This window comes from Trichoplusia ni, chromosome 8, assembly GCF_003590095.1.
Source record: "Trichoplusia ni isolate ovarian cell line Hi5 chromosome 8, tn1, whole genome shotgun sequence".
Taxonomy (NCBI): Eukaryota; Metazoa; Arthropoda; class Insecta; order Lepidoptera; family Noctuidae; genus Trichoplusia; species Trichoplusia ni.
In genome coordinates, this window is record NC_039485.1 from 12786629 (window position 1) to 12814199 (window position 27571).

The window sequence follows — 27571 nt, forward strand, 5'->3', positions numbered from 1 at the left end:
AAAACTTGGGTTGTCTTCTCACCTTACTCTTATTTGGTAGGTATAAATGAAACTCAATTTCAAAGGATATGCAAATAGCTTGATATAATTTAATTTTCAATTCATTTGTAATTTCTTTTTAATGTTAGGTACACGATGCCCACACTACTCCATCATGATCGAACTAGAGTTCGGAGAATGTGCGTAACCCGTATTTCATTATAAATTACATTATTTACAATTATTAAGTACACGACGATAGAAAAGGAACAAATTAATACCTAGTTTATGTACCGTAAAGGTACTTTTAAACTATTATTAATGTTAGCAACTTCATCGAAATAGCTAAATGTGTACAGGAGTATTAAATATTCGAATAAATATTTTGATATTTTATATTATAACTTTTTGCATAAACATTTTACAATATAAAACTTTAGCACCTACCTACTTATTACATTTTTAACACAGGTATCTTAAATTAGAAACAAGCTTAGATATAAATTCCATAAAACCCTAATTTTCACAACATCATTGGAATGCTTAGTAACTTGTCATTTTGTGCCATTCTTATCAGGCTAGTGCCGCACTGGAAGGGAAATTTATAAACCTAGATGAAGATGCAAATGCAACTAAAATGCCCCTTCATATATCTTCAACTGGTGTGGTCACTTGATCTTGTGAATGCTCCGAATTATTTATAGATGAGTCATCTGTAACAAAAACGGATACCATTAGAAATTATATTAGAGCGCCTTTTATACCTACCTGAACATAAACAATATAGCGACATGTCAGAGTGTAATCTTACAAGTCGATTATATTAATGTTGGTAAGGCTTCAGAAGTAAAATCTCATTAGTATTGGCTGACGTAGGTGCGTGAGTGATTGGAATTACCAGAATACATATTTGAAACATAATTTTAAGCGCTCAAACCAAGGTTATATTTTGACCTACACAACAGACTTCTTATCCTGTAAGTAAAGGCACCTCCCCAAACAACCATGTCCGGCGTAGATGTGCGTCAGAGGGAAAACGAAGGTGCCGTAGGCCGTGGCTCCTCGTAAGCCACGCCTCAAAGAGAGGTGATGGCATGATACTGCCAGTATCATGGCATCTAGCTATCTAGCTGCGACATCTTATCAAAATCCGTACAACTGTTTGAAGGATTTTCAAAATAACAGAAAGTAGCTTTGATGCAGGGTGTCGTATAAATAACTGTAAGCTAAGAATATTATATATTATTTACCAGTTACTGCTAGCCTCTCAGGTCGGAACCGGGGTAGCATCAGCGTGAGTATAAGCCCGATGATGGCTGCAATTCCACACACCCATACGAGCGCGTTACCGTAGTATGCTGGGCCAGCGTTGTCAGCGCTAAAACACAGTTAATAAAATAAGGATATCTACACAATAATAATTGGTTATTAAATATTATTAATGGGTATTTGGTTGCTAGTACGCGATCAACTATAGTCCACTTTTTAATTATTAAATTAGTTCTTATTACCGCAGACATGGATTAGAAATTTATGCCTATGCGATCAGGTAGCAATAATGGCTAATAGGTTTTACTACAGTAAAACTCATTATAATGTGTTTTTCTGCATAAATACTTATAGCTGCCTGCTCAGGTACTTATATTATGTTATTTATTACTAAATGTATTGCGTAATATCAAAGGTCTGTAAACGCCCCAGTTTGTTATCAAACAATGCAAAGTATCTAGAAACTATGAATCAATGACGGACTTACTATGCTTGTATGAGCGCAATTGCGATACCACAAGCGAGCTTATCGGTAAAACTCATTAATCCGTAGACAAACGCGGAAGCTTCAGTTTTGGCGCCAACGAGATCAGCTGTTAGGGCCAAGCTTGTTACCAACATCACGGCTCCTCCGAAACCTGGAGAGAGAATATCGGTAAAAAAAAGATACGATACAGCGTAATTATGTTACTGGTTTATACCTTGTAGAATAATATTAAGCGCATCCAAAATGTGCGATTACTGAATGATGTTGTTATGTCCATGTGGTCTCTTATTTTTATTTGTAATCTTATTTTATTGTAATGCCACATTCTAAAGCGAACGTGGTCACGCTGCAATCGGTTCAACTAACCACCAGAATCTTATTTGTACTAAAAACAATGCTCTCTTCTGATATGTATTGGAAACTAAAACACCAACTAATTCAGTAACTAATGTTCAGGGGCAATAATATAATAAGGCGACCCGCATGCATCATACAGTGACATACTTGCAATATCAACATAACAGTTACTTAGTCAGAATTACGAAAAAAGATGATTAACTTTATTTACACATTGAAAGGCGTGCGCTACGTAAACACAACTCGTACAATAACTTCGTTATTTCAAGTCTCATTTCAAAACAAATGTATCGATTAAGTTCGGAACAAACATGAATGAAAGTATTCTTGGATGCTGATAATAAAATAAAATGAAGAGTAAGCAACATTGTAATTCATGTTTTTTGTGGAGTTCTCGGTAAAGTTACTAACCTATTAACACAGCAACTACATAGATGAAATAAACTTTGTAATCATCGTCTGATCCGAGATAAATCCACACAAAACCAGCTATAGCACATGCGGCGCCGGTTAGGTAATGGAGCTTTCGTGTGAAGGATCTTGGAGCCAGCCGTTGGATGCCGGCAGCCGCTAGGCTCCCAAGGTAAAGGGCAAGGGGGACCACGGCAAGGGCACGTGCAGCCAAACCCAACGTGCGGTGAAGATACAACGGTATCAGTACCTGGGATATGTTTACTACTAGCCTAGTACACATGTAAACGCCCGCCACCTAGAAACAAAATATTATTCAATTACTACATTGTTGAGATATTAAAATTAATTCAAGTGATATCTAGTGTTAATGAGGGCTCACGTACTGATAACTCGAAATTAATACCTACATAATTATATTGAAGACACTTCATGTGTCAGCTATCTGATGTGAGTGAGTTGTTAAGCATAATCTAATTAAAGCAGCAATGATAATTTAGTGGTCTGATTATTGGACTACCAAATCAAAGAATCGGCCGGCTCGCAAAAATGTCATCGAGTTAATGACACACCTTAGAATTTAAAGGGATGTGAAGCCAATTCGAAGGTCTATCGACGACTCAGAACTCTGATACTTGGTTGTATATCGACTGTAAGAAGTAAGTATTGGTTGAATTACCTGATAAAGGCGCGGGTCTCGTAAGAAGTCGTAGTGGGCGCCGCTTTCCCCTTCAGCTAGAAGTTGCTCGTGACGGCGGTAATTATTCTTCTCAGTTACGGAAAGGTGGAATATGATTGAAGCCAGTGTTCCTAGGCCCAACACTATGTACACAACATGCCTGAACTTCCAAGCATCGGAGGGTCCAACTTGCTGTAAACAAATATGTATTTTGCATAATATTTAATAGGTTGAACTTCAACTAAATTTTAAAAAGATGCTTTAAAAAAACTATATATCTCAATTTGCAACAGTCTAAGAAGGGTCCACCTTCTGTAATAAAACACCAGTAATAGCAAATTATTTTTGTTGAATATTTAGGGAATAGTTCAGGTTCAGATTCTTATACACAAAAAATGCCTTTATAGAGGAAATAAAAAAATAATTGATTTTTATATCCTCTAAAATGGCTTTTTTCACATGAGATAAATCATGTTCAAAATAAAAATAAATGTAACCTATAACTATATTTTCCTAAAATATTTAATATTGTATTTGGCTTTGCATCACTATTATCAGCCTGATGATTACAGCAATATAATTTAAACTTACATGTTTATCACATTCCCCAGTCACATGTAATATAATCCATGTGATAATATAGACAAATAGATTTGAAAACACTGTGAATCCGTATCTGTAATAAAAAAATAAATTTATAACTTTTCATGTTATCCATTATAAAGAAGTAAAGTTTGTATGATTCTGACATATTGAGAAAATCTGAAACTGCTGACTCTTTTACATTTCAGTTTATTCATAACAAGGCCTATTATTATTTACAAGTGGCATGTGGGATACCTTCTTTTTACTTTTAATGGCGCCCAACGTGGGTGTGTCAGCTAGGAATGCTGTAATTCGTGTTTATACTACTGCATACGAAAAATTGTAATAAACTTCAGTGTGAAATTAATTTGTGGGTGTTTGATAATTGTGTGGAATGATAATGCATATCTCAGTGCACAGCTATGAGCAAAATAGAGTGATACTAGTTTTTGACAATTATATTCTTAGTGTGTATGTAATAAATATTATGCTTAATAATTTATGTTCTTAGAATAAATGTATAAATGTGTGATTTTTTTCTATTTTCTCTGCATCCTTTAATAATGTTGCACTACATACCTGATAGCAGTGAGGTGTGTCCTAGTATGATCATCCTCAGACAACTCTGGTATTAAACTTAAGTGAGATATCTGCACAGCGGCCCATCCAATTTGGAATATAATAATGAATGATGCAAAATAATACATTTGGGCCCATTTATGTGTCAATGAACATCCAATACACTCTGAGAATATGAATGGGAATGATGCCAGCACACACACAGTACCTACAAAACACAGGATTTTAAAAATAAACAAACAAAGAGGATATATTTGGTGTAAGTCATTTGTTTGAACTATTTTTATATGATTTTTAATTTGATAATGATAAGTCTGTACGATAGGACAAATGAGGTTACACAAGGACATTTAGAGTAAATAATATAAAAAATAATTACCCTGTCTGTATATTTAATCTACACTGAATTTCAAGAAATTGCTATCAGAAATCAAATAAAAAAGTCCAGAAATACAGTTCAGTCATGAAGAATAACTGTCAGGAAATTCTGTTAAAGTTTACTTCATAATATGATAAATAAAAAAAGTATAATCTCCCATATACCTAAACATTGGAACTAATAATTTTATTATAATCAATCAATGCATGAAACTTAAATAGTAAATAGTCAATGACTACCACTCTTTGTTATCAAATGTTGTAGTAAAATAGTAAATAACTTACCAAACAAATGCCACAGTTTCCTTCTCCCATATTTGGCACTGATGTGGTTGTCTGTGTGGTCTGAGTGATACCCAACAAATGGTGTGGCTAATGCATCAATCACTTGACCAATTAACATTAACGTGCCCGACTGTGAAGCACTGAATTCAAGGACTAAATGAAAGAATACTAAAAAATATGTAAACCATAAACTTGCACAAACATCGTTGAGTACGTGCCCAATGCCATAGGCAAGCTGTAGCCTCAGACTAGTTGATATGTGCACGAATTCAGTATCCATCGTATTAACTTATGCGTTCGCTGTATTAAAAAAATGCACTTAGATTAGTATCTTGTCTTCAAATCATTTGCCGCACATTTCAAACGTCACTGCTTTAAGAACCGTGTTAAGGTAGATAAATCCTATTTTACATGGCACATATGAATTGTTAGATCGGTAATGTATGCTTAATGTTTTGATAATAGTTGAACTTTTTGTGTTTCACAAGCTATTGTGTCGGGCAGCTTCGGCGACTCACTCAACTTGTTGATAAATGACAATATTGACATGTTGCATTGTTAACTGACACGGCTCTGACATTTTTTAAGTTGCGTCAACTACAAGATCGACTAATTTTAAATAAAACTTAATAATTTTGGCATTGAATTGCAATTCAATGTCAAAATGTCAAAAATCCGTTTTAAAAACGTTCATCTTATCACTGTTATATGGAATACGAGCACGAACGTTTTTTTTATTAGTCACTATGAATTATGAAATCTGGTAGACCAGCACCACTGTCACTGCTTATAAAAAAGTAGGTAACTTAACTGTCAGTGTCAAATAATAAAAATATAACCTATTCAAATCTGTGATAAAAACAACGGCAAAGTAAATGGAGTCAATCCGTAAATTGATATACTACAGTATTTTAATAACCATATTTCAGTACGTGTACTGTGATGATTTTAAGGAAGAAATTTTCCTCAAACCCTTGCCACCGACGCATCTTTATGGCTACTTTCAATTTGTCACCTTAGTGGATAGCGAAACATCTTCATGTAAGATAAGAAAATCAATTATGACGTTATTTAATTTAAATAATATGAGTGTTATTAATAAGTTCATTGTTTTTTAGTTCACTCCCACTTGGCTCCCCGATCACTGACTGAAGTGATATCTCGCTTTCAAGTAGAGGAATTGCATCTTACTCTAACAGAAGGCCAGTGGAGACATCATCAATGGGGATATCCAGTATTAGACGCGGCGCCCGGAGCAGAGCTTTACGCTTGGTTCTCACCTGATGTTGCAGATGTTGATACCCAATGGAAAAAATTAACTTCCACACTTTCCGGACTTTTTTGTGCATCCCTGAATTTCATAGACAATTTTAATACAGTCACCCCTCAAATGGCCCTGTGGCCCATGGGAGCAGTGAAATCTGGCCAAAATGTTACATCACAGTTGAGATATGCATCATTACCTAGGGAGATTGTATGCACAGAAAATTTAACACCTTGGAAGAAATTACTGCCCTGTGAATCAAGTCGAGGGTTTTCATCATTGCTTAATTCCAGAATGATACACAACACAAATTATCATTCCATTGGAGTACATGTGAGGAAAATATGTAAATCAAATGATTGTTCTGAAACTCAGCTAGAAATTAAACAGACAGTGGCTCTTGTTTATGATTATGACATAATCAACAGTAATGATTGGTCATTCAGAAAACTTTTTGGGCAAGGTTTACCTGGAGCCTGTCCACTATCCTCTGAGAGTAAGATTTATATTGACATCACTTCTAATGATACACATGCCTATACCTTGACTCCACCACCAGACAATATCATTGTCTCTCAAAGGGGTGGAAGTGATACAAGATTGGCTGTCTATAACATAAAGGCTGATGGACAAATGATAAACATTGGAGCAAAGCATAATTCAAAGCCAGATTTACCAGTTTCCATCCCACCACCTCTACACTTTAATAGATACATCTTGGGATATGGCAAAGAGTTTGGAGGTATAGTGACTGAGTTGACAAACAATTGCTGGACTTCTATTAATGTTGTTGTCCTGGAAAATGCACCTTGGTGGCTACCCTTACAACTGAGTTCCCTAAGAGTTAATGGTCAAGCTGAGAGTAGTCTAGTCCTATCACAATACTATTCACCTGGCCGCAGCAGGCAGAAACCATACCACTTGGAACTCCTAATCAAGTTACCTCCAAGATCAACCACTACTGTCACCATAGATTTTGAATTTGTCTTCTTAAAATGGCAAGAATACCCTCCTGATGCCAATCATGGTTTCTATGTGGGCTCAGCTCTTATTTCTGCCAATTTACCCACAGCAAGAAACTACACTAGCCTGCCTATTGCTGGCACTACATTTGACTCGGTAGTCAATGCATCAAAACAATGTGAGTGAATTTATTTAGTTTTTGTATTAAAGTAACTTATTTAAAAAAAAATCCTGCCCTAAGAAATTTAATCCTTTTGTGGCAGGCGGTTTTGCAAACATTCAAGTCACATGCAGAATTTTAAGACCCAGACTCAGGACAAGCATTTGTGGATCACACAAATGTTTTTCCTACGTGGGGATCGAACCCGCGACGTGTCGCGCTATGTGTTTGACGTGGTGACCTCTACCACTCGGCTATCTGTGCAATTTTTTTTTTCATTTTTACGAAAAGTGACTATTCTTGCATAGTTTAATGTAATACTTATGCATATACTTATACTTATTCTGTTCACTTTTCAGGGTACCCCATTGTATTCAGAACAAATGGTGCCATGGTGTCTCTACCCACTCCGGACTTCAGTATGCCATACAATGTTATCTGTCTCGCCTGCACTGTCGTGGCTCTGGCATTTGGTCCTCTCCACAACATTTGCACTAAAGAGCTGGTTCTCAAACCATTAGGAACACCTGTGTCATTAACCCAAAAACTGTTTAACTTATTTAAGAAGAAAAGAGATTAGTGAATTTAATGGTATTGTACAGTAAGATATGGACTGAATAAATTAATATTATTTAAAATAGTTATATTTTTCTTACTAAACATGACACACCTCTAGATCCTAAAGAACATATCTGTGAAACCGAAAGTTTTATAGACAAGGCAAATAAAAAATAGGTTTGAAAAGAATAAATTGTAGAAGTTTCTCAAGTAAATGTTTGAAAACTTCAATTTGCCGAATTATTAGATCTCATTTGCACGAAAAGCGGTTTTGCAAGACTTTTGGTAAGTTCTTTGGACTGCTGTTCATAAAGGTAAGGGTATAGCCAAAATTAATATACATCCTTCTGTTGCTGTTGTGGGGTTGTACGAAATCTGTGGAAAACATGAAAGTAAAAAGTCTGTGTGATCTCCTTCAAACGCTAAAAATATTTGTCAAACTGACACATGAAATCACTTTTGTATTTGTTGCGTTTTTTGTATCTTAGATTTTATATATGTTTAAATTGGATGAATCATGGTAATAGCAAGAGCGTAAGTGTATTTTATAATTACGTGATGTTATGAACACTTGCATGAAACATTTTTAAGAATATCAATATGTTCAGAGAACAGAGGCTGTGTGGATGCTACAAGGGACAACAAGAGTTTCATAAAGTCCTAGATCTTGAAGACGAGGGCTTGGTGATTTACTGTCATTCATTATGCAGAGAGGCCGTAAGTAATTAAGTATTATAGTGATTGCGATTAACATAAATCTCTGTCAAATATCATAATAGATTATGTACATGTTATGTTAAAATTATAGCTATTTTTATTCTTTGTTTAGAAGGTAACCCAAGGTGGAGTGGTTGGATCCAAAGCGCACGCTACACAAGATGTGTGCGTTATTTTACACAATACGAAGGATGTCAAACTAAAACCCGCAGATATTATACCAGCTTTAGGTATGTCTCTACGTTAAAGTTACATAATTGTAACTGTATCCTACCCTATAACCAACCTTGTGAGGTGCTCCCATATCGCTATGTAAATAATTTATTTTTCAAAAAGTTATTTTTTAGAGTACCTAATTGCCGATCTAACATAATTTAATGAACGCATTTCGTACCTTGGACCCAAACGGCTTGTTTAATTATTAATTATAAAATATACATAATCAAAAAGGCTTATTTGAATTCTTTGGTTTCAGAAAAAAAGGACATAAGTTGCCCTCGATGTAGACTATTATTTGAACACGCTCAAAACTTGTTACGTAATGTAAAATCTATAGACAAACAGAATGTGACGGGAGTATGTGATCATTGTCTTAAAAAGGCACAATCTAAAAAACAATGTGAATTATGTGAACAGGCAGTTAGGAAATATTTAACAATGCGTGATGTTAAAAGGGAAGAAATGAAACGTTACATCAAGTTATGGTTATCTAAAATGAAGCATATAGTTAAAGACGCAGTCGCTGAAAAAAGTAGGAAAGATAAACCTCGAGCATATTCAGATTTACAAATAAATGAGTTATGCCAATTGTCGCCTAGAGCGACCCGTCAGCTCGAAGTTAAGCAAATGTTTCCTTCCGAATTACGTAAATCGGACTCGAACTTGAATGCTAATCTACTTGATCTAGCAGACGATGAGAAACAAATGAAAAAGGCTGTTGTTTTTGATGAATCTATGGAGCCCCTAATTTTAGCACCTTATCAAACCGGTGTCATCGATGCGTATAGACATGATAAATCAGATATAACCGTTGCTGGATCAGATTCAGTAACTCAAATCAAGCCAGTAAAACCTATTAAACCAATAATACACGAAATTCCGAAAGTCGCACCTTGGGAACAGGAGACCCATAAAGTAGACGACGATATTTCAGTAATTAAGGAAGTAACCGTAAAACTCAAACGTGAACCTAGCTCAAAAGTTGTAACGCCTCATGATTCTTCGGGGATTTCCGTTAAAGCCACAAGCTCGACACATGTAAAAGTAACTCCAAAAAAAAGACATTTGACACCAGAAAGCGATTCCGAAAAACATGATATAGCAACACCTGAATTAGGAGAACCAAAGCGAAAAAAAATTAAAGTTTCAGAGGAAAAGGAATCGACCACACATATTAAGGCTACTAAAAGAAAACGTGTGACGGAAGGAGAAGCTGAACATCCGTATTCTGAACAGTATAAACAAGAAAAGGACGAATATTCTAAAATGAAAAAGAAAGCTCGTGAGTCCGAAGCTTTACCCAAAACTTTAAAAAGACTAGAGGACAGCCATTTGACGGACGATGAAGTTAAACTTCAACAAAAGATACCTAAATTAAGCCACGAAACTGAAAAACCAGAAAAAGAATTAGAAAAAAAAACAACCGTTAAAAGTAAAAAGCCTAAAATTGAACAAGACACGGTAGAAAATATTCTTCAAAAGCAATTTAGTTATTTCTTTCCAAAAAGTATGGAAAAACAAGCAAAGAAGCCACCTAAAATTGGGGCACCATCTTCACAGTTAATAAGAGCCACACATGAAAAGATACGCCAGCAAGCAGAAGAAGAAAAGAAAAGGCATGAACAAGAACGACAAAAAAAGCTTGAAGAGAAAGAAAAGAAAAGGCTTGAGAAGGAAGAGAAGAAACGGCTTGCAGAAGAACAAAAAAAGAAGCTCAGGAACAAAAAAAAGAAGCTCGAGAACAACAAAAAGAAGCTCGAGAACAAAAGAGACATGGTGAAACACAAAAACAAGCCGTTCCTGATGCAGAACGCAAGATAAGAGTTGCTGAAGAAGGCGATCTCACAAAAAAAGACCTCGCTAAAGAATTATTAAAGTCCCGAGTAACAAGTAAATCCGAATCCAAAACTAAAACTTCCGTAAAAGATAGGTCAGAAGAATCTGAAAAACCAATAAAAGATTTAAAACCTGAACCGAAACGCAAACCAGATACGAAAGATAAAGTTGGAGAAGTGGATAAGGCACAAAAAGACAAAACTAAACCAGAACCAGGTGTTAAATCCGGTTTAAAAGATAAGGACCAAGAAACTGAAAAAGTGAAAATAGAGTCCAGAATTAAAGCAGAACCGAAAAGCAAGACCGATATTAAAGATAAAGGTGAACTCATCGATAAAGCCAAGAAAGATGGAAAAGTTAAATCTGAACGAGTTGAAGAAACCGAATCAGCCAAAAGGGAAGTAAGGGGCAAAGCTACTTCAAGAGAAGAATTCGAGTCGGGAAAAAGAGAACCAAGAGGCAGAGCTGCTTCAAGAGAGGAAACCGAGTCCGGAAGAAGAGGCAGAGCTGCTTCAAAAGACGAAACGGAATCAGGAAAAAGAGAACCAAGAGGCAGAGCTGCTTCAAAAGACGAAACGGAGTCACGAAAAAGGGAACCAAGAGGCAAAACTGCTTCAAGAGAAGAAATCGAGTCGGGAAAAAGAGAACCAAGACGCAGAGCTGCATCAAAAGACGAAAAGGAGTCACCAAAAAGAGAACCAAGGGGCAAAGCTGCTCCAAGAGAGGAAACGGAGTCAGGAAAAAGAGAATTAAGAGGCAGAGCTGCTTCAAGAGAAGAAACAGAGTCAGGAAAAAGAGAACGAAGAGGTAGAGCTGCTTCAAAAGACGAAACGGAGTCACCAAAAAGAGAACGAAGAGGCAGAGCTGCTTCAAAAGATGAAACGGAGTCACCAAAAAGAGAACGAAGAGGCAGAGCTGCTTCAAAAGACGAAACGGAGTCACCAATAAGAGAACCAAGAGGTAGAGCTGCTTCTAGAGAGGAAACGGAGTCAGGAAAAAGAGATAAAAGCGGTTTGAAAGAAAAGGAAAAATCTGAATCGTCAAAGGACTTGAGAACTAAGCAGCAAAAAGACAAAATTGATAAAAGTCCCGAAAAAAGTCCGAGATCTAAATCAGATATGAAAGATAAAGACGTCGAAAAATCGCAAAAGGAAAAAGGTAAACAAGATCGGGAAGTAAAAGAAGCTGTCCCCAAGAAAAAACGAGACTCTAAAGCCGATGCTGAAGCATCCGATAAGATAAAAGAAAAGCCTATAGATTTTGCAAAAATGAAGCTAGAGAAAGGTGATCTATCAGAACATGCAGCAAGTATAAAAACAGCTCCGAAAGATAAATCAAAAGATGTATCCGCAAAAGTGGCTGATACGCGTAAAACAGCAGAAGTTTCCAAAGGTAAAACTAAAGAGGTTTCTAAAGACAAAGGCCCGTCATCAAAAGAAGCAGCTTCAAAAGAAAAGCCTTTAGATTTTAAAGGAATGCAATTAGACAAAGGCGAGCTATCGCAGCCTGCCGTAAGTGTAAAAGATAAATCAAAAGATGTATCTGTGAAGGCATCAGATAAGCCAAAAGCAAAAGACGGTTCTAAAGATAAATCTAAAGAAGTTTCGAAAGGCCTATCATTAAAATCAAAAGAAAAATCTCTAGATTTTAAGGGTATGAAATTAGATACGGGTGCAGGATTAGTACCTCCAGTAAGTATGGGAGCAGGAATCAAGGAAAAACCAAAAGATATTACTGTGAAGCCGCCAGATTTGCCGCCAAAAGAATCTACAAAAAAAGAAGAAAAGCAACCTGTAAAAAAAGATGAAAAAGCATCTAAAGGACAACAAGAAAAAATTCCAAAAGGCAAAGAAGAAACTAAAGAAGAAAAGTCCAAGAAATCAAAAGAAGATCCTGAAGAGGCGTTATTTAGAAAGCTACAGGCAGAACGACTCAAGGAAAAAGAAGAAGAGAAGAAATTGCTCAAAAAAGAGGAAGCTGAAGCACAAAAAGCTAGGGCTTTGGCAGAGAAAAAAGCTAAAGAAGCGGCAGAAAAAGCAACAACTAAAATTAGAGAAGCGAAAGCTACACCGAGACCTGAGCCCCCAAGACCTCCACCAAAACCGAAACTAGAGCCCAAGCGAGTAGATGAACCCGCAATAGAAGTTAAAATGAATCAAGTTAAAGTGTATAACTCGTCCGCGGATGACTTGATCTTACGGTTGGTTAAAATAAAGCAAACAGCCTTGCAACTAAAATGTAGGGAGAGACCATACAAGATTGATCCATCTAGGATTAAGGCTCATAGAAGTCGTCATGAAATTGGCAGTGTAGATATATCCACCTGTGAACTTTGCAAGAATTCCGACTTGGAGATTGACGTTGATAGTTACGAAAATAATGCTAATATACCTAGTGATATGGAAATTATAATAGGTGAAAAAATATACAAATATAAAGCTCCCATATTGGAATTAGGTTTAGAAGACGAGAATGAAATTATTCCCATTCTCTTTAAATCGAGCTTTGAAGTAGAACCTTTACTGACGCCTCAATCCATGCCAGCCAAACATGAAATTGTAGAAGAACCGCAAAAGAAATCAAAGGAATCAAAAGGGGTAAGTATTTGAAAATAAGTCACGTACATCAAAAAGTGACGGTAGTTAAGTTAGGATTCCATCCAGCTTGGCAGTAAAACTGTACTAAACTTTTCTCGTATTCGAAGTTCAGTGTGCTTCATCATACGGTGACCAATGATTATAATTACCTTATAAGTATTACAACAAAACATAAAGCGAGTAACAATCTTACTGCGCTGTGGAGGCGCTGTTTCGTTGTGTAAAAATAAATCGGGAAAGAAGTAAAACATAATTACAACAGAAATACTCATAGTGCTGTAAGGTTTTTAACCATACCAAATCATCAAAACTGGTATTCAGAAGTCACCAGCACTCCATATTTTTTTTTTACAGGCACCGTACAACATTGGAGCTAACGCGAAATTTGTGGTACTGGCCTCTTTTATCGATTCTTTAAAATTATTTTAAAAAATGACATTAAGAATACTATTCTATGACATTATTCTATGGGATATTTAACTTGACGATAGTTTTTATAGTTATATATTTGCGGGTTTTTATATTTTAATATTAGAATTTATCATTTAGTCCTGTCAAAGAGGTTTATAATCAGCAATATTTTATAATCAATATGTCTAAAAACAAAAAATCAGAACCTGTAAGTAGATTATTGACGGGTGATTTTATTGTACATAGAAACAAAAGTAATGAGTCTTGTATTTTATTTCAAGAAAATAGGAAAATAAAGGCAGTGATTTTCGTCAAATGCAGTGATAGTTTGAGATGTGTCCTAAGATAGACGAAGATATTTTATATCTTTTGTGAAAGATTATTCTGGTGTCCGTCGGTATTTATTAATTTGGAGTCCTACTAAAATTTTATTACTTATTTTAAACCTACAATAAAACCAAAAAAATACCAAGATACAATTTGTCACCTAAACTACTTCGGAGGCCTACGCGCAGTTTAAACTGTCACTGGTTTGGACATCAACATTCAGAAGGAAGATCCAATTTTATCCAGGCAGCTATTTTCATTTTTTTATGTAGAGTTATTAATTAAGCGTATGCAAAAAAATACCTTATATGTAGGTATACGTTACGGACTTATGTAAAGAAATACATGAATGTTTACGATTAGGTAGGTAGACCTAAGTACAATACTAGCTACTATTAATTTGTGACACGCATATTTTTCATAGAATCGGAATCTAGGTCTCTAACCTACTACTAAATAATACTACCCTGTTTCAGGTGGACCCAGACCAAGGCAAAGGAATAATACGTTACGCCTTATCAGATCGCACGTTTATTGACAAAGGCTGGACGATGTTACCGACCGAAAAAGTCGTACGAAAGGTAAATAAATGGGTAGCCTTAATACCTTCTTATCTTTTTCATAGCAGCAACACAAGCCACAAATATTGCATAATCTTTAAAGCCGCTGTTTCGTAGATTGATAGCCTATTTTTTTTTCTTTTGCTACATAGGTACTAATTTCAACAAAAATATTTTATACTAATTTTATTATTTAGCTTAGTCCGCCAATCGCATACGCTTTAATAAGTGTTAATGCAATGGATCTAAAATATTCTTGTTATTGTAGATGAACGTATACCGTATGCGTCCGGCTCATCCGGAGTTCGACTGGTTTGAACACAACAAGAATAAACGTTTGATGACTTATGACACCGGTGAGCGCCTTGCCGAGTTTGATGATAATGGACGTGGGCGATGGTATTACAGAAATGGACGCTTAGCTCTGGACTATTACGACGCCGAAGGTTGCAGATGGTTTTGCTTTGTTTTACAAATAATCGAGTGGTTTAGACAATCCAATGTTTTTTTTCTATATTTCCAGAAACAAATGCTCAACAACGTTTTGTGATATACAGTAGTGGTGAGCCTGATGAACGCGGACGTTCACATCCTATAACGATTCTTGCCACTTTCGACTACCTCGGAAACGGTATAGTCTTTGATCATGCTGGCAAGATACGGTAATAATTTCTCTAAAAATGTGTTTCTTATGTCTTTCTAAAATTGCTGAATACAAAATATATTTATTCCAGCCTGAAGTACAACCAGACTGAAGGAGTAGTGCTCGATCGCGGCATTGGTCCCGTGTCTCATTGGAAATGGCATACGTTAAACGATCCTCCAGTACTCCAGCAAGTAATGATTGATACTCAGATGGCGCATAAAGATCCCCAAATAATTAAACTTGGATCAGCAGCCGATAATAAAATACGACCAGATAACGAAGAAATGTTAGCCATCGAATTTGACAATTTCATAAAAGAAAAAAGTAAGAAGCTGTCACAGAAATTTAAACCTTTCCAAATAAAGATGAAGGCCTTGAAGATTAACGAGCATTTTTCATTGAAAGTACTAGATCAAGCTACAGTATATCTCATCTTCAGAGATGGGTCGACTAACTTAAAACTGAACATCGGTATGATACTCGATCATCAAGAAATTGTAGATACTGATACTGCCGAGGTAGGAGAAGTGTCAAATAATTTAGAACGATTCCCGGCTCGCACAGACAGTCTCGCAGGTTTGCAGCGCAGTGTAGCTTACGCTCAGCGCTATGAAAGAACTCGCACAGAGCGAGAACGGAGATTAAGGCCCCCCGAGCCTTGTGGAAGCGCTGATCAATTAATCGCTGCAGCGTCCGCACCCCTTAGAATCCCATTAAGGACGGTGCCCACAGGCACAACATCAAGTGTCGCAAACTGTAGATGCAGAAAACCAACAAACAATTTATATTATAATACCCGTCTTCTTTGAGTTTTGTACTTGTGGTTGTTAGTAAATTTTCTTTATAATCTTATATTTTAATGTTGCTAAAATAAATTAGTGATATTTTAATAATTAGTATAATTACTACTTAATTAATTTCATACTTAGGTTTTAAATAAATATCTTCAATTTGTATAAGTTGTGGTTGTTTTCTGGAGAATATTTCTAAGGCTAGCCATATATTGACTGCTATACGAAGTCTATGTATGGTCGTAATTGTAAACATGTGGCTAAAGTGCTAAGCGCTTTCACATTTTTGTCTACTAGTTCAAGCCTGATTCTGCTTGAACTCTGTTAATGCCCATTTTGTTCATTTTGCATTAACTGCACGATCTAGCCATGTGCATATTGATTACTGCTCGTGTTTGGCTTAACTAAAGCATTTAGCTTAAAATATGCACTTAGCTGTAGTCTCTTTTAGTTATCACTTTATCATAATAGTGATAATTAAATAAATAAATAAAATCAAGTCGGTCAAGTAACCAGTCGGACTCCGTACTCGAGTGATCCGATTGAAGTTTTAGCTGTACATAAGATACACCTGTACCTCTACCATGAGTTTTTAGTGACGGAGCTCGCTAGCGTCTGCGTAAAAAATATCTATGACAAAATGTACAGCGCCCCTAGCGGTCACTTGAAAAACTAAAATCGGTAGTATGAGTTGACAAATAAAACCTATCGAAACATTCAAAACGTCCTCGACAGCGAGTAGCGAGCGTGTAACGTTTTGCGGTGGTTACTCTAAGAAAACGGTACCATGAGTCACAAATTTGACAGATGGTATCGACAAATACCATTACGATTGTAGTTAAGTAACTCACTTGCTAAACAAGGTGTGAAACGGTATTCGGTTTATAGTAATTGTTTAGTTTTGAGTATTTCTTGTGAGAATCATGTCGGCAAGAGAGTATTTAAAATCAAGTAGCACTAGTTAAAAGTCAATTTACATTGAATACACGCTGTCACTTTTTTACAATGAAACATACATGAATTCATTATTAAGGAAACGCTGGAAATAAGTCAGCGTTCACAGAGGGCTCCATCCCAACCAATAGTTCATTAAGTAATATTAAATTATATTAAAATATACTGAATATTTTACGCTCTATAAAGTTTAAAAAGTATTAGGATTATTCAAACACTAGCTGTAGCCCAGGACTCCGTCCACGTGGACTTCAGTTTATAGCGTTCGGTGGTCTCCGTTTCCATCAGGCTATCTGTCAAATTCAATACAATCGGTTCAGTAGGATTGGCGTGAAAGCGAGACAGACAGACAGATAATTTTTCGCATTTATAATATTAGTTTCAATAGAAGCACAGTCTATCGGTATATGAAACAATTCTACAAAACTATCGCGATCAATCGGAAGACATAGGTACTCCCCAAAGTTGTGCCACATAACCATTCCTAGGTACCCACGACACCGCTTTCAATTTAATAATGAAAAATTACTAAAACCCAAAAGAGCAAGAAGAAAAGTGTCCATCTATTTGTGATATCAAAAGAGTTCGTATAACTACATCAACCGCATATTTAAAAAAAAAAAACTTTGCGAAACTTCAACGGCAAAGATGGCGACTTGAGCGGTTTGTTTTTTGCCATCGGAATTTAACGAAATTCTCCATAATCCGAAATCTGCGGATATATGTTGTCGACTCAAAATCAATATTTTTTTATGTTTTGTTATTCATATAAGGTTTCGATCGAGTTTACCGTAGTCCTGCATGAAATTATTAATGTAGATTTGAAGCTTTTCGGGAATATATATCTTACTCTGTCTTTTAAGCAACGTTAGAAAGAAACAACTACATTAGGCGTGAAGTTAGGCACGTTCGACAACATGACAAGTATGACAACACGAATACTACAATAACAATCGAGCTCTCGATGGCGAGCGCGTCAAGGTTTTTTAAACTCATGGTATGAGTCCAATCGAAAACTATTCGATCCGCGTTTATACGCTATCGACTGTAGTAAAGTCATTGACGTTTTCGATAGCAACTCATGGTAGAGGTACGGATGACACAAGGGCCTTACTACAATGGTTATATTTTTACCACTGGAGGACGGAACTCAAAAAAAGAACTATTTTTTTTATGGCTACTCCAAGTGTAAGGTGTTTAGTTCGTAGGTGAACGGAGACAACTAAACCTAAATTCATCATATTTTATTCTTCTTGCTTTGCTAGAGAAAGACAAACTACTTATTTCTGTATTATTGGTTTGAGCCCACATTACATTAGTTATCGATTATCTATTTCAGTACCTCTACCATGAGTTTTGAGCGACCGGGCTCGCTAGCGTCTGCGTAAAAAATATCTATGACAAAATGTACAGCGCCCCTAGCGGTCACTTGAAAAACTAAAATCGGTAGTATGAGTTGACAAATAAAACCTATCGAAACATTCAAAACGTCTTCGACAGCGAGTAGCGAGCGCGTAACGTTTTGCGGTGGTTTCTCTAAGAAAACGGTACCATGAGTCACAAATTTGACAGATGGTATCGACAAATACCATTACGATAGTAGTTAAGTAACTCACTTGCTAAACAAGTACCTCTACCATGAGTTGCCATCGAAAACGTCAATGACGTTACTACAGTCGATAGCGTATAAACGCGGATCGAATAGTTTTCGATTGGACTCATACCATGAGTTTAAAAAACCTTGACGCGCTCGCTATCGAGAGCTCGATTGTTATTGTAGTATTCGTGTTGTCACACTTGTCATGTTGTCGAACGTGCCTAACTTCACGCCTAATGTAGTTGTTTCTTTCTAACGTTGCTTAAAAGACAGAGTAAGATATATATTCCCGAAAAGCTTCAAATCTACATTAATAATTTCATGCAGGACTACGGTAAACTCGATCGAAACCTCTATGAATAACAAAACATAAAAAAATATTGATTTTGAGTCGACAACATATATCCGCAGATTTCGGATTATGGAGAATTTCGTTAAATTCCGATGGCAAAAAACAAACCGCTCAAGTCGCCATCTTTGCCGTTGAAGTTTCGCAAAGTGTTTTTTTTTTAATTATGCGGTTGATGTAGATATACGAACTCTTTTGATATCACAAATAGATAGACACTTTTCTTCTTGCTCTTTTGGGTTTTAGTAATTTTTCATTATTAAATTGAAAGCGGTGTCGTGGGTACCTAGGAATGGTTATGTGGCGCAACTTTAGGGAGTACCTATGTCTTGCGATTGATCGCGATAGTTTTGTTGAATTGTTTCATATACCGATAAACTGTGCATCTATTGAAACTAATATTATGTCTGTCTCGCTTTCACGCCAATCCTACGGAACCGATTGTATTGAATTTGAGAGATAGCCTAATGGAAACGGGGACCGAACGCTATAAACTGAAGTCCACGTGGACGGAGTCCTGGGCTACAGCTAGTGTTTGAATAATCCTAATAATTTTAAACTTCATAGAGCATAAAATATTCAGTATATTTTAATATAATGTAATATTACTTAATGAACTATTGGTTGGGGTGGAGCCCTCTGTGAACGCTGACTTATTTCCAGCGTTTCCTTAATAATGAATTTATGTGTGTATGTTTCATTGTAAAAAAGTGACAGCGTGTATTCAATGTAAATTGACTTTTAACTAGTGCTACTTGATTTTAAATACTCTCTTGCCGACATGATTCTCACAAGAAATACTCAAAACTAAACAATTACTATAAACCGAATACCGTTTCACACCTTGTTTAGCAAGTGAGTTACTTAACTACAATCGTAATGGTATTTGTCGATACCATCTGTCAAATTTGTGACTCATGGTACCGTTTTCTTAGAGAAACCACCGCAAAACGTTACGCGCTCGCTACTCGCTGTCGAAGACGTTTTGAATGTTTCGATAGGTTTTATTTGTCAACTCATACTACCGATTTTAGTTTGTCAAGTGACCGCTAGGGGCGCTGTACATTTTGTCATAGATATTTTTTACGCAGACGCTAGCGAGCCCGGTCGCTCAAAACTCATGGTAGAGGTAAAGGTGTGAAACGGTATTCGGTTTATAGTAATTGTTTAGTTTTGAGTATTTCTTGTGAGAATCATGTCGGCAAAAGAGTATTTAAAATCAAGTAGCACTAGTTAAAAGTCAATTTACTTTTTTATAATGAAACATATATAAATTCATTATTAAGGAAACGCTGGAAATAAGTCAGCGTTCACAGAGGGCTCCATCCCAACCAATAGTTCATTAAGTAATATTAAATTATATTAAAATATACTGAATATTTTACGCTCTATGAAGTTTAAAAAGTATTAGGATTATTCAAACACTAGCTGTAGCCCAGGACTCCGTCCACGTGGACTTCAGTTTATAGCGTTCGGTGGTCTCCGTTTCCATCAGGCTATCTGTCAAATTCAATACAATCGGTTCAGTAGGATTGGCGTGAAAGCGAGACAGACAGACAGATAATTTTTCGCATTTATAATATTAGTTTCAATAGATGCACAGTTTATCGGTATATGAAACAATTCTACAAAACTATCGCGATCAATCGGAAGACATAAGTACTCCCCAAAGTTGCGCCACATAACCATTCCTAGGTACCCACGACACCGCTTTCAATTTAATAATGAAAAATTACTAAAACCCTAAAGAGCAAGAAGAAAAGTGTCCATCTATTTGTGATATCAAAAGAGTTCGTATAACTACATCAACCGCATATTTAAAAAAAAACACTTTGCGAAACTTCAACGGCAAAGATGGCGACTTGAGCGGTTTGTTTTTTGGCATCGGAATTTAACGAAATTCTCCATATTCCGAAATCTGCGGATATATGTTGTCGACTCAAAATCAATATTTTTTTATGTTTTGTTATTCATATAAGGTTTCGATCGAGTTTACCGTAGTCCTGCATGAAATTATTAATGTAGATTTGAAGCTTTTCGGGAATATATATCTTACTCTGTCTTTTAAGCAACGTTAGAAAGAAACAACTACATTAGGCGTGAAGTTAGGCACGTTCGACAACATGACAAGTATGACAACACGAATACTACAATAACAATCGAGCTCTCGATAGCGAGCGCGTCAAGGTTTTTTAAACTCATGGTATGAGTCCAATCGAAAACTATTCGATCCGCGTTTATACGCTATCGACTGTAGTAAAGTCATTGACGTTTTCGATAGCAACTCATGGTAGAGGTACAGTTTTCGCTGCACTAACAGCTGTCATGCCATATCTTCCTTTCTGTCATGTCATAACGCAATGTCAATTTGTGTATTGAGATTTGAGCTACTATACTTGTTTTGTTCATTAGAAATACGCAGTGTTTAATAAAATGTTAAGGGTGTAAAAGAAGTCAATATTAGACTATTATTTATGAATAATTGTATATAGTTCTTCAATATTATAAATACTAAAATGGTAAGTAAAACTTTTTTTAACGAATTCATACCTATTGGAATAACAACTACAAATTAGCTTTTATCAACTTCATGATTCAGAGTTATCAAGACGATCCCAGTTGTTACGTTGGTTCCTTCCCCAAGGACTTTAGTTACGGACCTTTTGAACAAAATGGAGAGGGTGACAATATTTCATTACAAGAAGACCACAAACCCAGAATTCTACTAATGGGGCTGAGAAGGTAGGTTTATTTAAACAGCCTTTCATATTCATAAATATTTAGTAACGTTGCAAGCTCATGTCAAGGTTTAATAGAAAATGAAAAGGTGGAATGTAACTAGTGAATTAATTTCTGACCTTCTGATGGGATGGATTAAAATCTCATGAACTTGACTTTGCCTTTTATAAACTTATGTCATTTTGTTAATATTTAACTACAAATTAACTGCCACTTGTCCCTCATATGCATGTATCCCAATAAGATTCTCATGAGAATGAAAGACAATAACTATTTCAATTAATTTTATTTTCTTTAAGATTTTTTTAATTTTTCACACCAAAATTGTTATTTCAGATCGGGGAAGTCATCAATTCAGAAAGTGGTTTTTCATAAAATGTCACCTAATGAAACCTTGTTTTTGGAGTCTACAAACAAAATAGTAAAAGATGATATAAACAACAGTAGTTTTGTACAGTTTCAAATATGGGATTTTCCAGGGCAAATTGATTTCTTTGATGCAACCTTTGACTCTGACACAATATTTGGTGGATGTGGTGCCTTGGTGTTTGTAATTGATGCCCAGGTAAACTGAAGACAAACACCAAAACTACAAAATTAACTAGAAAAAAAAAATGTAAATGTACCTAATTGACCATTAAACTTATTTTATTTTTAGGATGATTATCAAGATGCTTTGGATAAACTACAACTTACAGTAACGAAAGCCTATAGAGTTAATAGCAACATAAAGTTTGAAGTTTTCATACATAAAGTGAGTACATATACTTTTATTTGGAGTTAGATAACAACTTTGTATTCATATTGTAATGTGATCTGTGGACTAATATTAATTAGCTTATAATCTGGGTCACATACATGTATTACATGTGTTGTAATTGTATGTGCTTTATTTTGTTTGTCATTTTACACAAATCACTTTTTTTCTGAAAGTATTTTATTTAGACAAACATAACTAACACATTTTATACATTCATATTCCAAAGCCGGGTGTATGTACTGTACTATCAATTTACTGTCAATTTATTCTATATTGACACTTTTTTCATTGTTTATTTGTTATATAATAGTTTCCCTTATTTCTTGTTCATTTATAGAAAATCATCCACTTAAATAATTTGTCAAAATATAGTGAACCATACGTATATGAAATATATTATATTGTGTTACAATCATGAAACAATCAATATGTTTTTAAAACTGACTCATTTATAACTTTTATGCAGAGATACACAAACAGGCATTTTATACCTAAGCAGGAAACTGTTAATTATAACAAGCAAGTTATATTTAAGACCAGTGAATATATCACTAAATTTAACATTTACTGAACTTCTAGATATTTAATTAAAGGTATTGGAACTTATTTATAATTTTTAAATATAATATTACAGGTTGATGGCCTTAATGATGATTATAAGATGGAATCCCAAAGAGATATTCACCACAGAGCAACGGAGGACTTGGCGGAAGCAGGCTTGGAACATGTCCATCTGTCATTCCACCTGACCTCCATATATGACCACTCCATATTTGAAGCATTCAGTAAAGTAGTACAAAAGCTGATTCCACAGTTACCAACATTAGAAAACCTTCTGAACATTCTTATTTCTGTAAGTAACAATAAACTCATAAACTTTATAATGATGGCTTACTCTTCTTAACCTTCAGCTGGCACAAGATTTATCAGTCTGCCACCACCTGGTAAGTTGTGTAACAGCTGTGGAAAGAAAAACCCTTCTAAGCCATAGAGAGTGCCTACCTGAGTTCAAACTACTTTAAGATGTGGTAGTAGAGATCTAAAACCCTAATGCAACTAAAAAAATATTATTGTTTTATTACTTATGTGACTACTTATTACAATTAAATGTTTTCAGAACTCAGGGATAGAGAAAGCATTCCTCTTTGATGTGGTTTCAAAAATCTACATAGCTACCGACAGCTCCCCAGTGGATATGCAGAGTTATGAACTGTGCTGCGATATGATAGACGTTGTCATTGATATCTCTTGTATATATGGGTGAGCATATTGTAAATAGTTACCTTATTGGTGCTAATAAACAATAACATATCATACAAAGTTGCAAGATGCGCAAGTTATTAACAATGTATAATATGTAGAATGTTTATCATTAAAAATACTGTTGTCATAAGAAAGTGTATTTGAAAGTAATTAAACAGGATTATAATAACTTTCCATGTTTTGTTTTCAGTATGGTGGATGAAACAGAAGTGAATACATTTAACAGTCAAAGCTCAAGTTTAATAAAATTAAACAATGGTACTGTTCTGTACTTACGTGAAGTCAACAAGTTTCTTGCTCTTGTTTGTATTTTGCGTGAGGAAAACTTCCAGAAACAAGGTAAAAGTATTTTTAAGTCCTAAACATCCATTATAATACTTAAGATTTTAATATTTATGGTTATTGTTTTCACATTATTAGATGTTAATATGGGGATACTAAGTTCTCTGAAACTAATATTCATACTTTAATTTTTTAGGAGTGATTGATTACAATTTCCTATGTTTCCGTGATGCTATAACACAAGTTTTTGAGCTGCGCAACAAATGCCAGAATGTTATAGCTTCGAGAGCAGCCTCGAGTACCCCGGAGCCGATAGCCAACGGCACAGCAGACTCAACAGAAAGTGCTTCCGACCGCTCACAAACTAATTTACCATAGCATATCACCACAACGCTTATTTTTGAAACCTAACATTAATATGTGTATCTATATTTTTAAATAACAGTATGTGAATAAAAGAGCATAATTGTGTTAAATCTATTTTTATTTTGCCTAATGCTGTCCTAAAAATTAACAGAGCTCATTTGCTCACTTATCCTTCTTGGTTTAAGGGAATGGACAAGTTTTATACAATCACGTGATATAAGAATCACAGTTTACAAAGCCCATTGATTTAAAAAAATATTAAGTGCAAGGCAGGCTACTAACATCAACTACTTATTAATGCATTCTTATTTCGATGACACGGCTAGCACATGTTTATCCTGAACTGCGTAATTGTAGTCTGGATTAAATACTCGACATATTTATTTCTTTTTACTGGTGCCAGCCTTCTGGCCACATTTTCGATTCGGATGATTTTAATATAGATTTATTCTTTGGCGGTCCGTATATAATGTATAATGTGTATTTCATATTTATACTAGTTATCCCAGCAAACGTTGTTTTGTTATACAAATGAGTATTAGGGGAAAAAAGGGGGTATAAATGTTGTTCGATTCTCAGAGCTACCGAATATATACACAGATTTTATAAGAAACGATCCAGCCGTTCTTGAGGAGTTCAATTTCGTACACCGTAACACGAGAATTTTATATTTAAGATTATTGTAATACAGTTTTGAAAATGCTAATATTAGACATGTATATGTGTAGGTACTTTATAATTATATGTTTTTGAATTGAGTTTCGTAAATGTATTATTCCATGCATAAAGCCATAAACAGACCGCAATCTTAAAACTTTCTATAATTTTAGTATAAAATTATAAATAAACGTTTTCTTTTTACTGGTAATACAGAAAATTCTACTCTCACGCCATATGACATTTGTGATACCAACCTTAACGCACCATATGTCAATTACGGGAAAATAATACTTTGTAGGTATCTTTTGTTTGTGCTTTGCTATTCTATTTGAGCTTATGGTTGTTCTTTGAAAATAATTTATTTTCTCTGCAGCAGTACATCATACTTAGTGTTATTGATCCAGAAATTGTACATCGTATTTTTCTACAGTAGACGATTTTGGTAAGTGCTCGGTCATTTTGTTTGTAACTATCTTTTTCCGTCCGTAGCGAAAGACTATAGTCGAATGTTCTTATAGAAAACATTATAGGAATTGCGAAATCTTATTTAGTTCCGATAACATGATGGTGTGTACAGTTTTTACTACGAAGATGTACAATTACTTCATAGGTTTGGAGTTATCATTTTTTCCGGACTTCGCGCAAGTGCAGATTCATTCGATCAAACAAAGGAAGAGGATCATGTACTTTTCACTTGCGGTTTTTCCTTTCCGTTTGGTTTTATCCAAACAAGTCTTTCATTGAACTTGAATTCGTATTTTATTTTTAATGATAAAAATTGGTCGTTCTATGTAAAATAAGAAGTACTTTTCATTCATAATATGTAATCATATTCCAACTAAAACATTTAACTTGAAATCATGGAATGTTTTTGCAAACCACTTTCACTTCCTTAATTACATTTAACTGTTTGTTTTGTATGGTGTATGAACACAGTACCAGAGTATTAGGTAAATTGTTTATATTCAGAAACATATTCTGTATACTCACTGGTGCCTTCACATTGACCTAACTTTCTGGTTTCCCTTAAAGCAATCTATAGTTTTTAGGGGTTAAAATATTCAGTTGTTCCTTCCTGAAACAAATACAATAATCTAAAAATGTTTAATTATCTGAAAGTATTTTTTCATCTCAGTAAAACTAAATACATTTTAATCCAGCTGAAAATATTATGAGCAAGGTTAGAATTTTAGCATGGAACAGTAATATTTAGATCTTTGTTTTATCTGACTAAGAAACAATATTTCCATAATTTGAGAACACACTTTACTACTTTAGAGACAAATCTAAGCCTGGTATTAATTAAGAAGGTATGAAACAAGTACATAATATGTATACTTAATTTTTTTTTTAATTATTAATAATCGGTAAAATTAACTTGCGGTCATTCAATCATGCTGAAAAAACTTACCAGGATATAGTCATTATAACAAAAAGCCAAAACTTATTATGGAGGTGAAGAATGTGTATACAATAAAATAATCATGAATAAATATTGTCCTTATCCTTATTGAGATAAAAGATGATTCATATCAAAATTTCAGACTTACAGAAATGCTTTAATTATATTTTCATGTAATTTCTCTTAATAACATTATAATTATTAAAAAGAAAATAGAGAACATTACTTTTTAACTACTTACATACTTTATTTATGTAAAACAACAAAGTATGGTTTGTAGATAGTTATATAAATAGATCATGTATTTAATAACAAACAGTTATTTATTTACAAAAGTTTGTCTGTAGGTACCTACTGGTTACAATTTAGGCACGATTGGTCTAATTCGCGGTGGGTACGATTCGCGGTTGATCCAATTTGCGCAACAAGGTTAGGTTCATAGCGAATCGCGAGCTTGATAATATTTTTAGGGTTCTGTACCTAAAACCGTTTAAATGGAATCCTTTTACTGAAGTTTCGACCGAGGCTGAAAAAAGGCGGTTATGGTTACTTAATCGTGTTGGTGGGTGAGAAATAAATTTGAGGTTGGATACCCACAAATGTATTTGTTCCCCGAGCGTTTTTATCCTTAGCCTATTTGTACGGAACCCTCAGTGCTCCAAGTTTGACTGGCACTTACCGGTTTTACATGCGAATCGTACCAGACGCGAAATAGACACGAAACAAATTGAAACATTTATGACCGTATGACAAAATGTGATACGTTACACATTTATTGGTACTCAAATGTTGGGCACGATTTTTTTGTTTTTCTATCAAAGATGTGTTTTCACTCTTCTTAACACATGATCCTTCGATACATGATGAGCAAATCTGTAGACTAAATCTTTACAGAATGCTCTTCGATTCCATTCGAATTGAGTTCGAATTAATACTTTTGAAAACGACACTGTCGTCAATTCCTGCAGAGGCACGAATTGGGCTTGAACTCGTGCGATTGCTAAAGACGTTGATGACACTGGATCAGTACCCGTACTTTGTATATATCGGGAGCACCATCTAGGACCGCATCAAGAAACGAATATGTAATATTTAAATCAAGAACTGAGTTCAAAAGGGAGATGTTTCTCCTCATTTTTCA

The 27571-nt window shown here is 35.0% G+C and overlaps 3 protein-coding genes and 1 pseudogene across 3 annotated transcripts; 3 read left to right on the forward strand and 1 right to left on the reverse strand.

Moving 5' to 3' along the window:
- Window positions 1-57: 57 nt before the first annotated feature.
- Window positions 58-5731, reverse strand: LOC113497017 (major facilitator superfamily domain-containing protein 12-like). The gene is made up of 8 exons (XM_026876447.1): window positions 5010-5731; window positions 4347-4554; window positions 3774-3858; window positions 3183-3374; window positions 2504-2801; window positions 1736-1886; window positions 1230-1357; window positions 58-692 (listed from the first exon to the last, which is right to left on the reverse strand). The coding sequence occupies exons 1-8, from the start codon at window positions 5287-5289 to the stop codon at window positions 625-627; spliced, it is 1410 nt and encodes a 469-aa protein (XP_026732248.1). The 5' UTR covers window positions 5290-5731; the 3' UTR covers window positions 58-624.
- Window positions 5732-5808: 77 nt separating this feature from the next.
- On the forward strand, window positions 5809-8036 carry LOC113497015 (GPI transamidase component PIG-T). The gene is made up of 3 exons (XM_026876446.1): window positions 5809-6050; window positions 6128-7414; window positions 7756-8036. The coding sequence occupies exons 1-3, from the start codon at window positions 5885-5887 to the stop codon at window positions 7974-7976; spliced, it is 1674 nt and encodes a 557-aa protein (XP_026732247.1). The 5' UTR covers window positions 5809-5884; the 3' UTR covers window positions 7977-8036.
- A 291-nt stretch (window positions 8037-8327) lies between these two features.
- LOC113497014 lies at window positions 8328-16151 on the forward strand (annotated as a pseudogene).
- A 5129-nt stretch (window positions 16152-21280) lies between these two features.
- LOC113497018 (ras-related GTP-binding protein C-like) lies at window positions 21281-24478 on the forward strand. Its single transcript, XM_026876448.1, has 8 exons — window positions 21281-21477; window positions 21558-21700; window positions 22034-22262; window positions 22356-22451; window positions 23092-23310; window positions 23575-23717; window positions 23911-24059; window positions 24199-24478. The coding sequence occupies exons 1-8, from the start codon at window positions 21475-21477 to the stop codon at window positions 24378-24380; spliced, it is 1164 nt and encodes a 387-aa protein (XP_026732249.1). The 5' UTR covers window positions 21281-21474; the 3' UTR covers window positions 24381-24478.
- Window positions 24479-27571: the final 3093 nt, after the last annotated feature.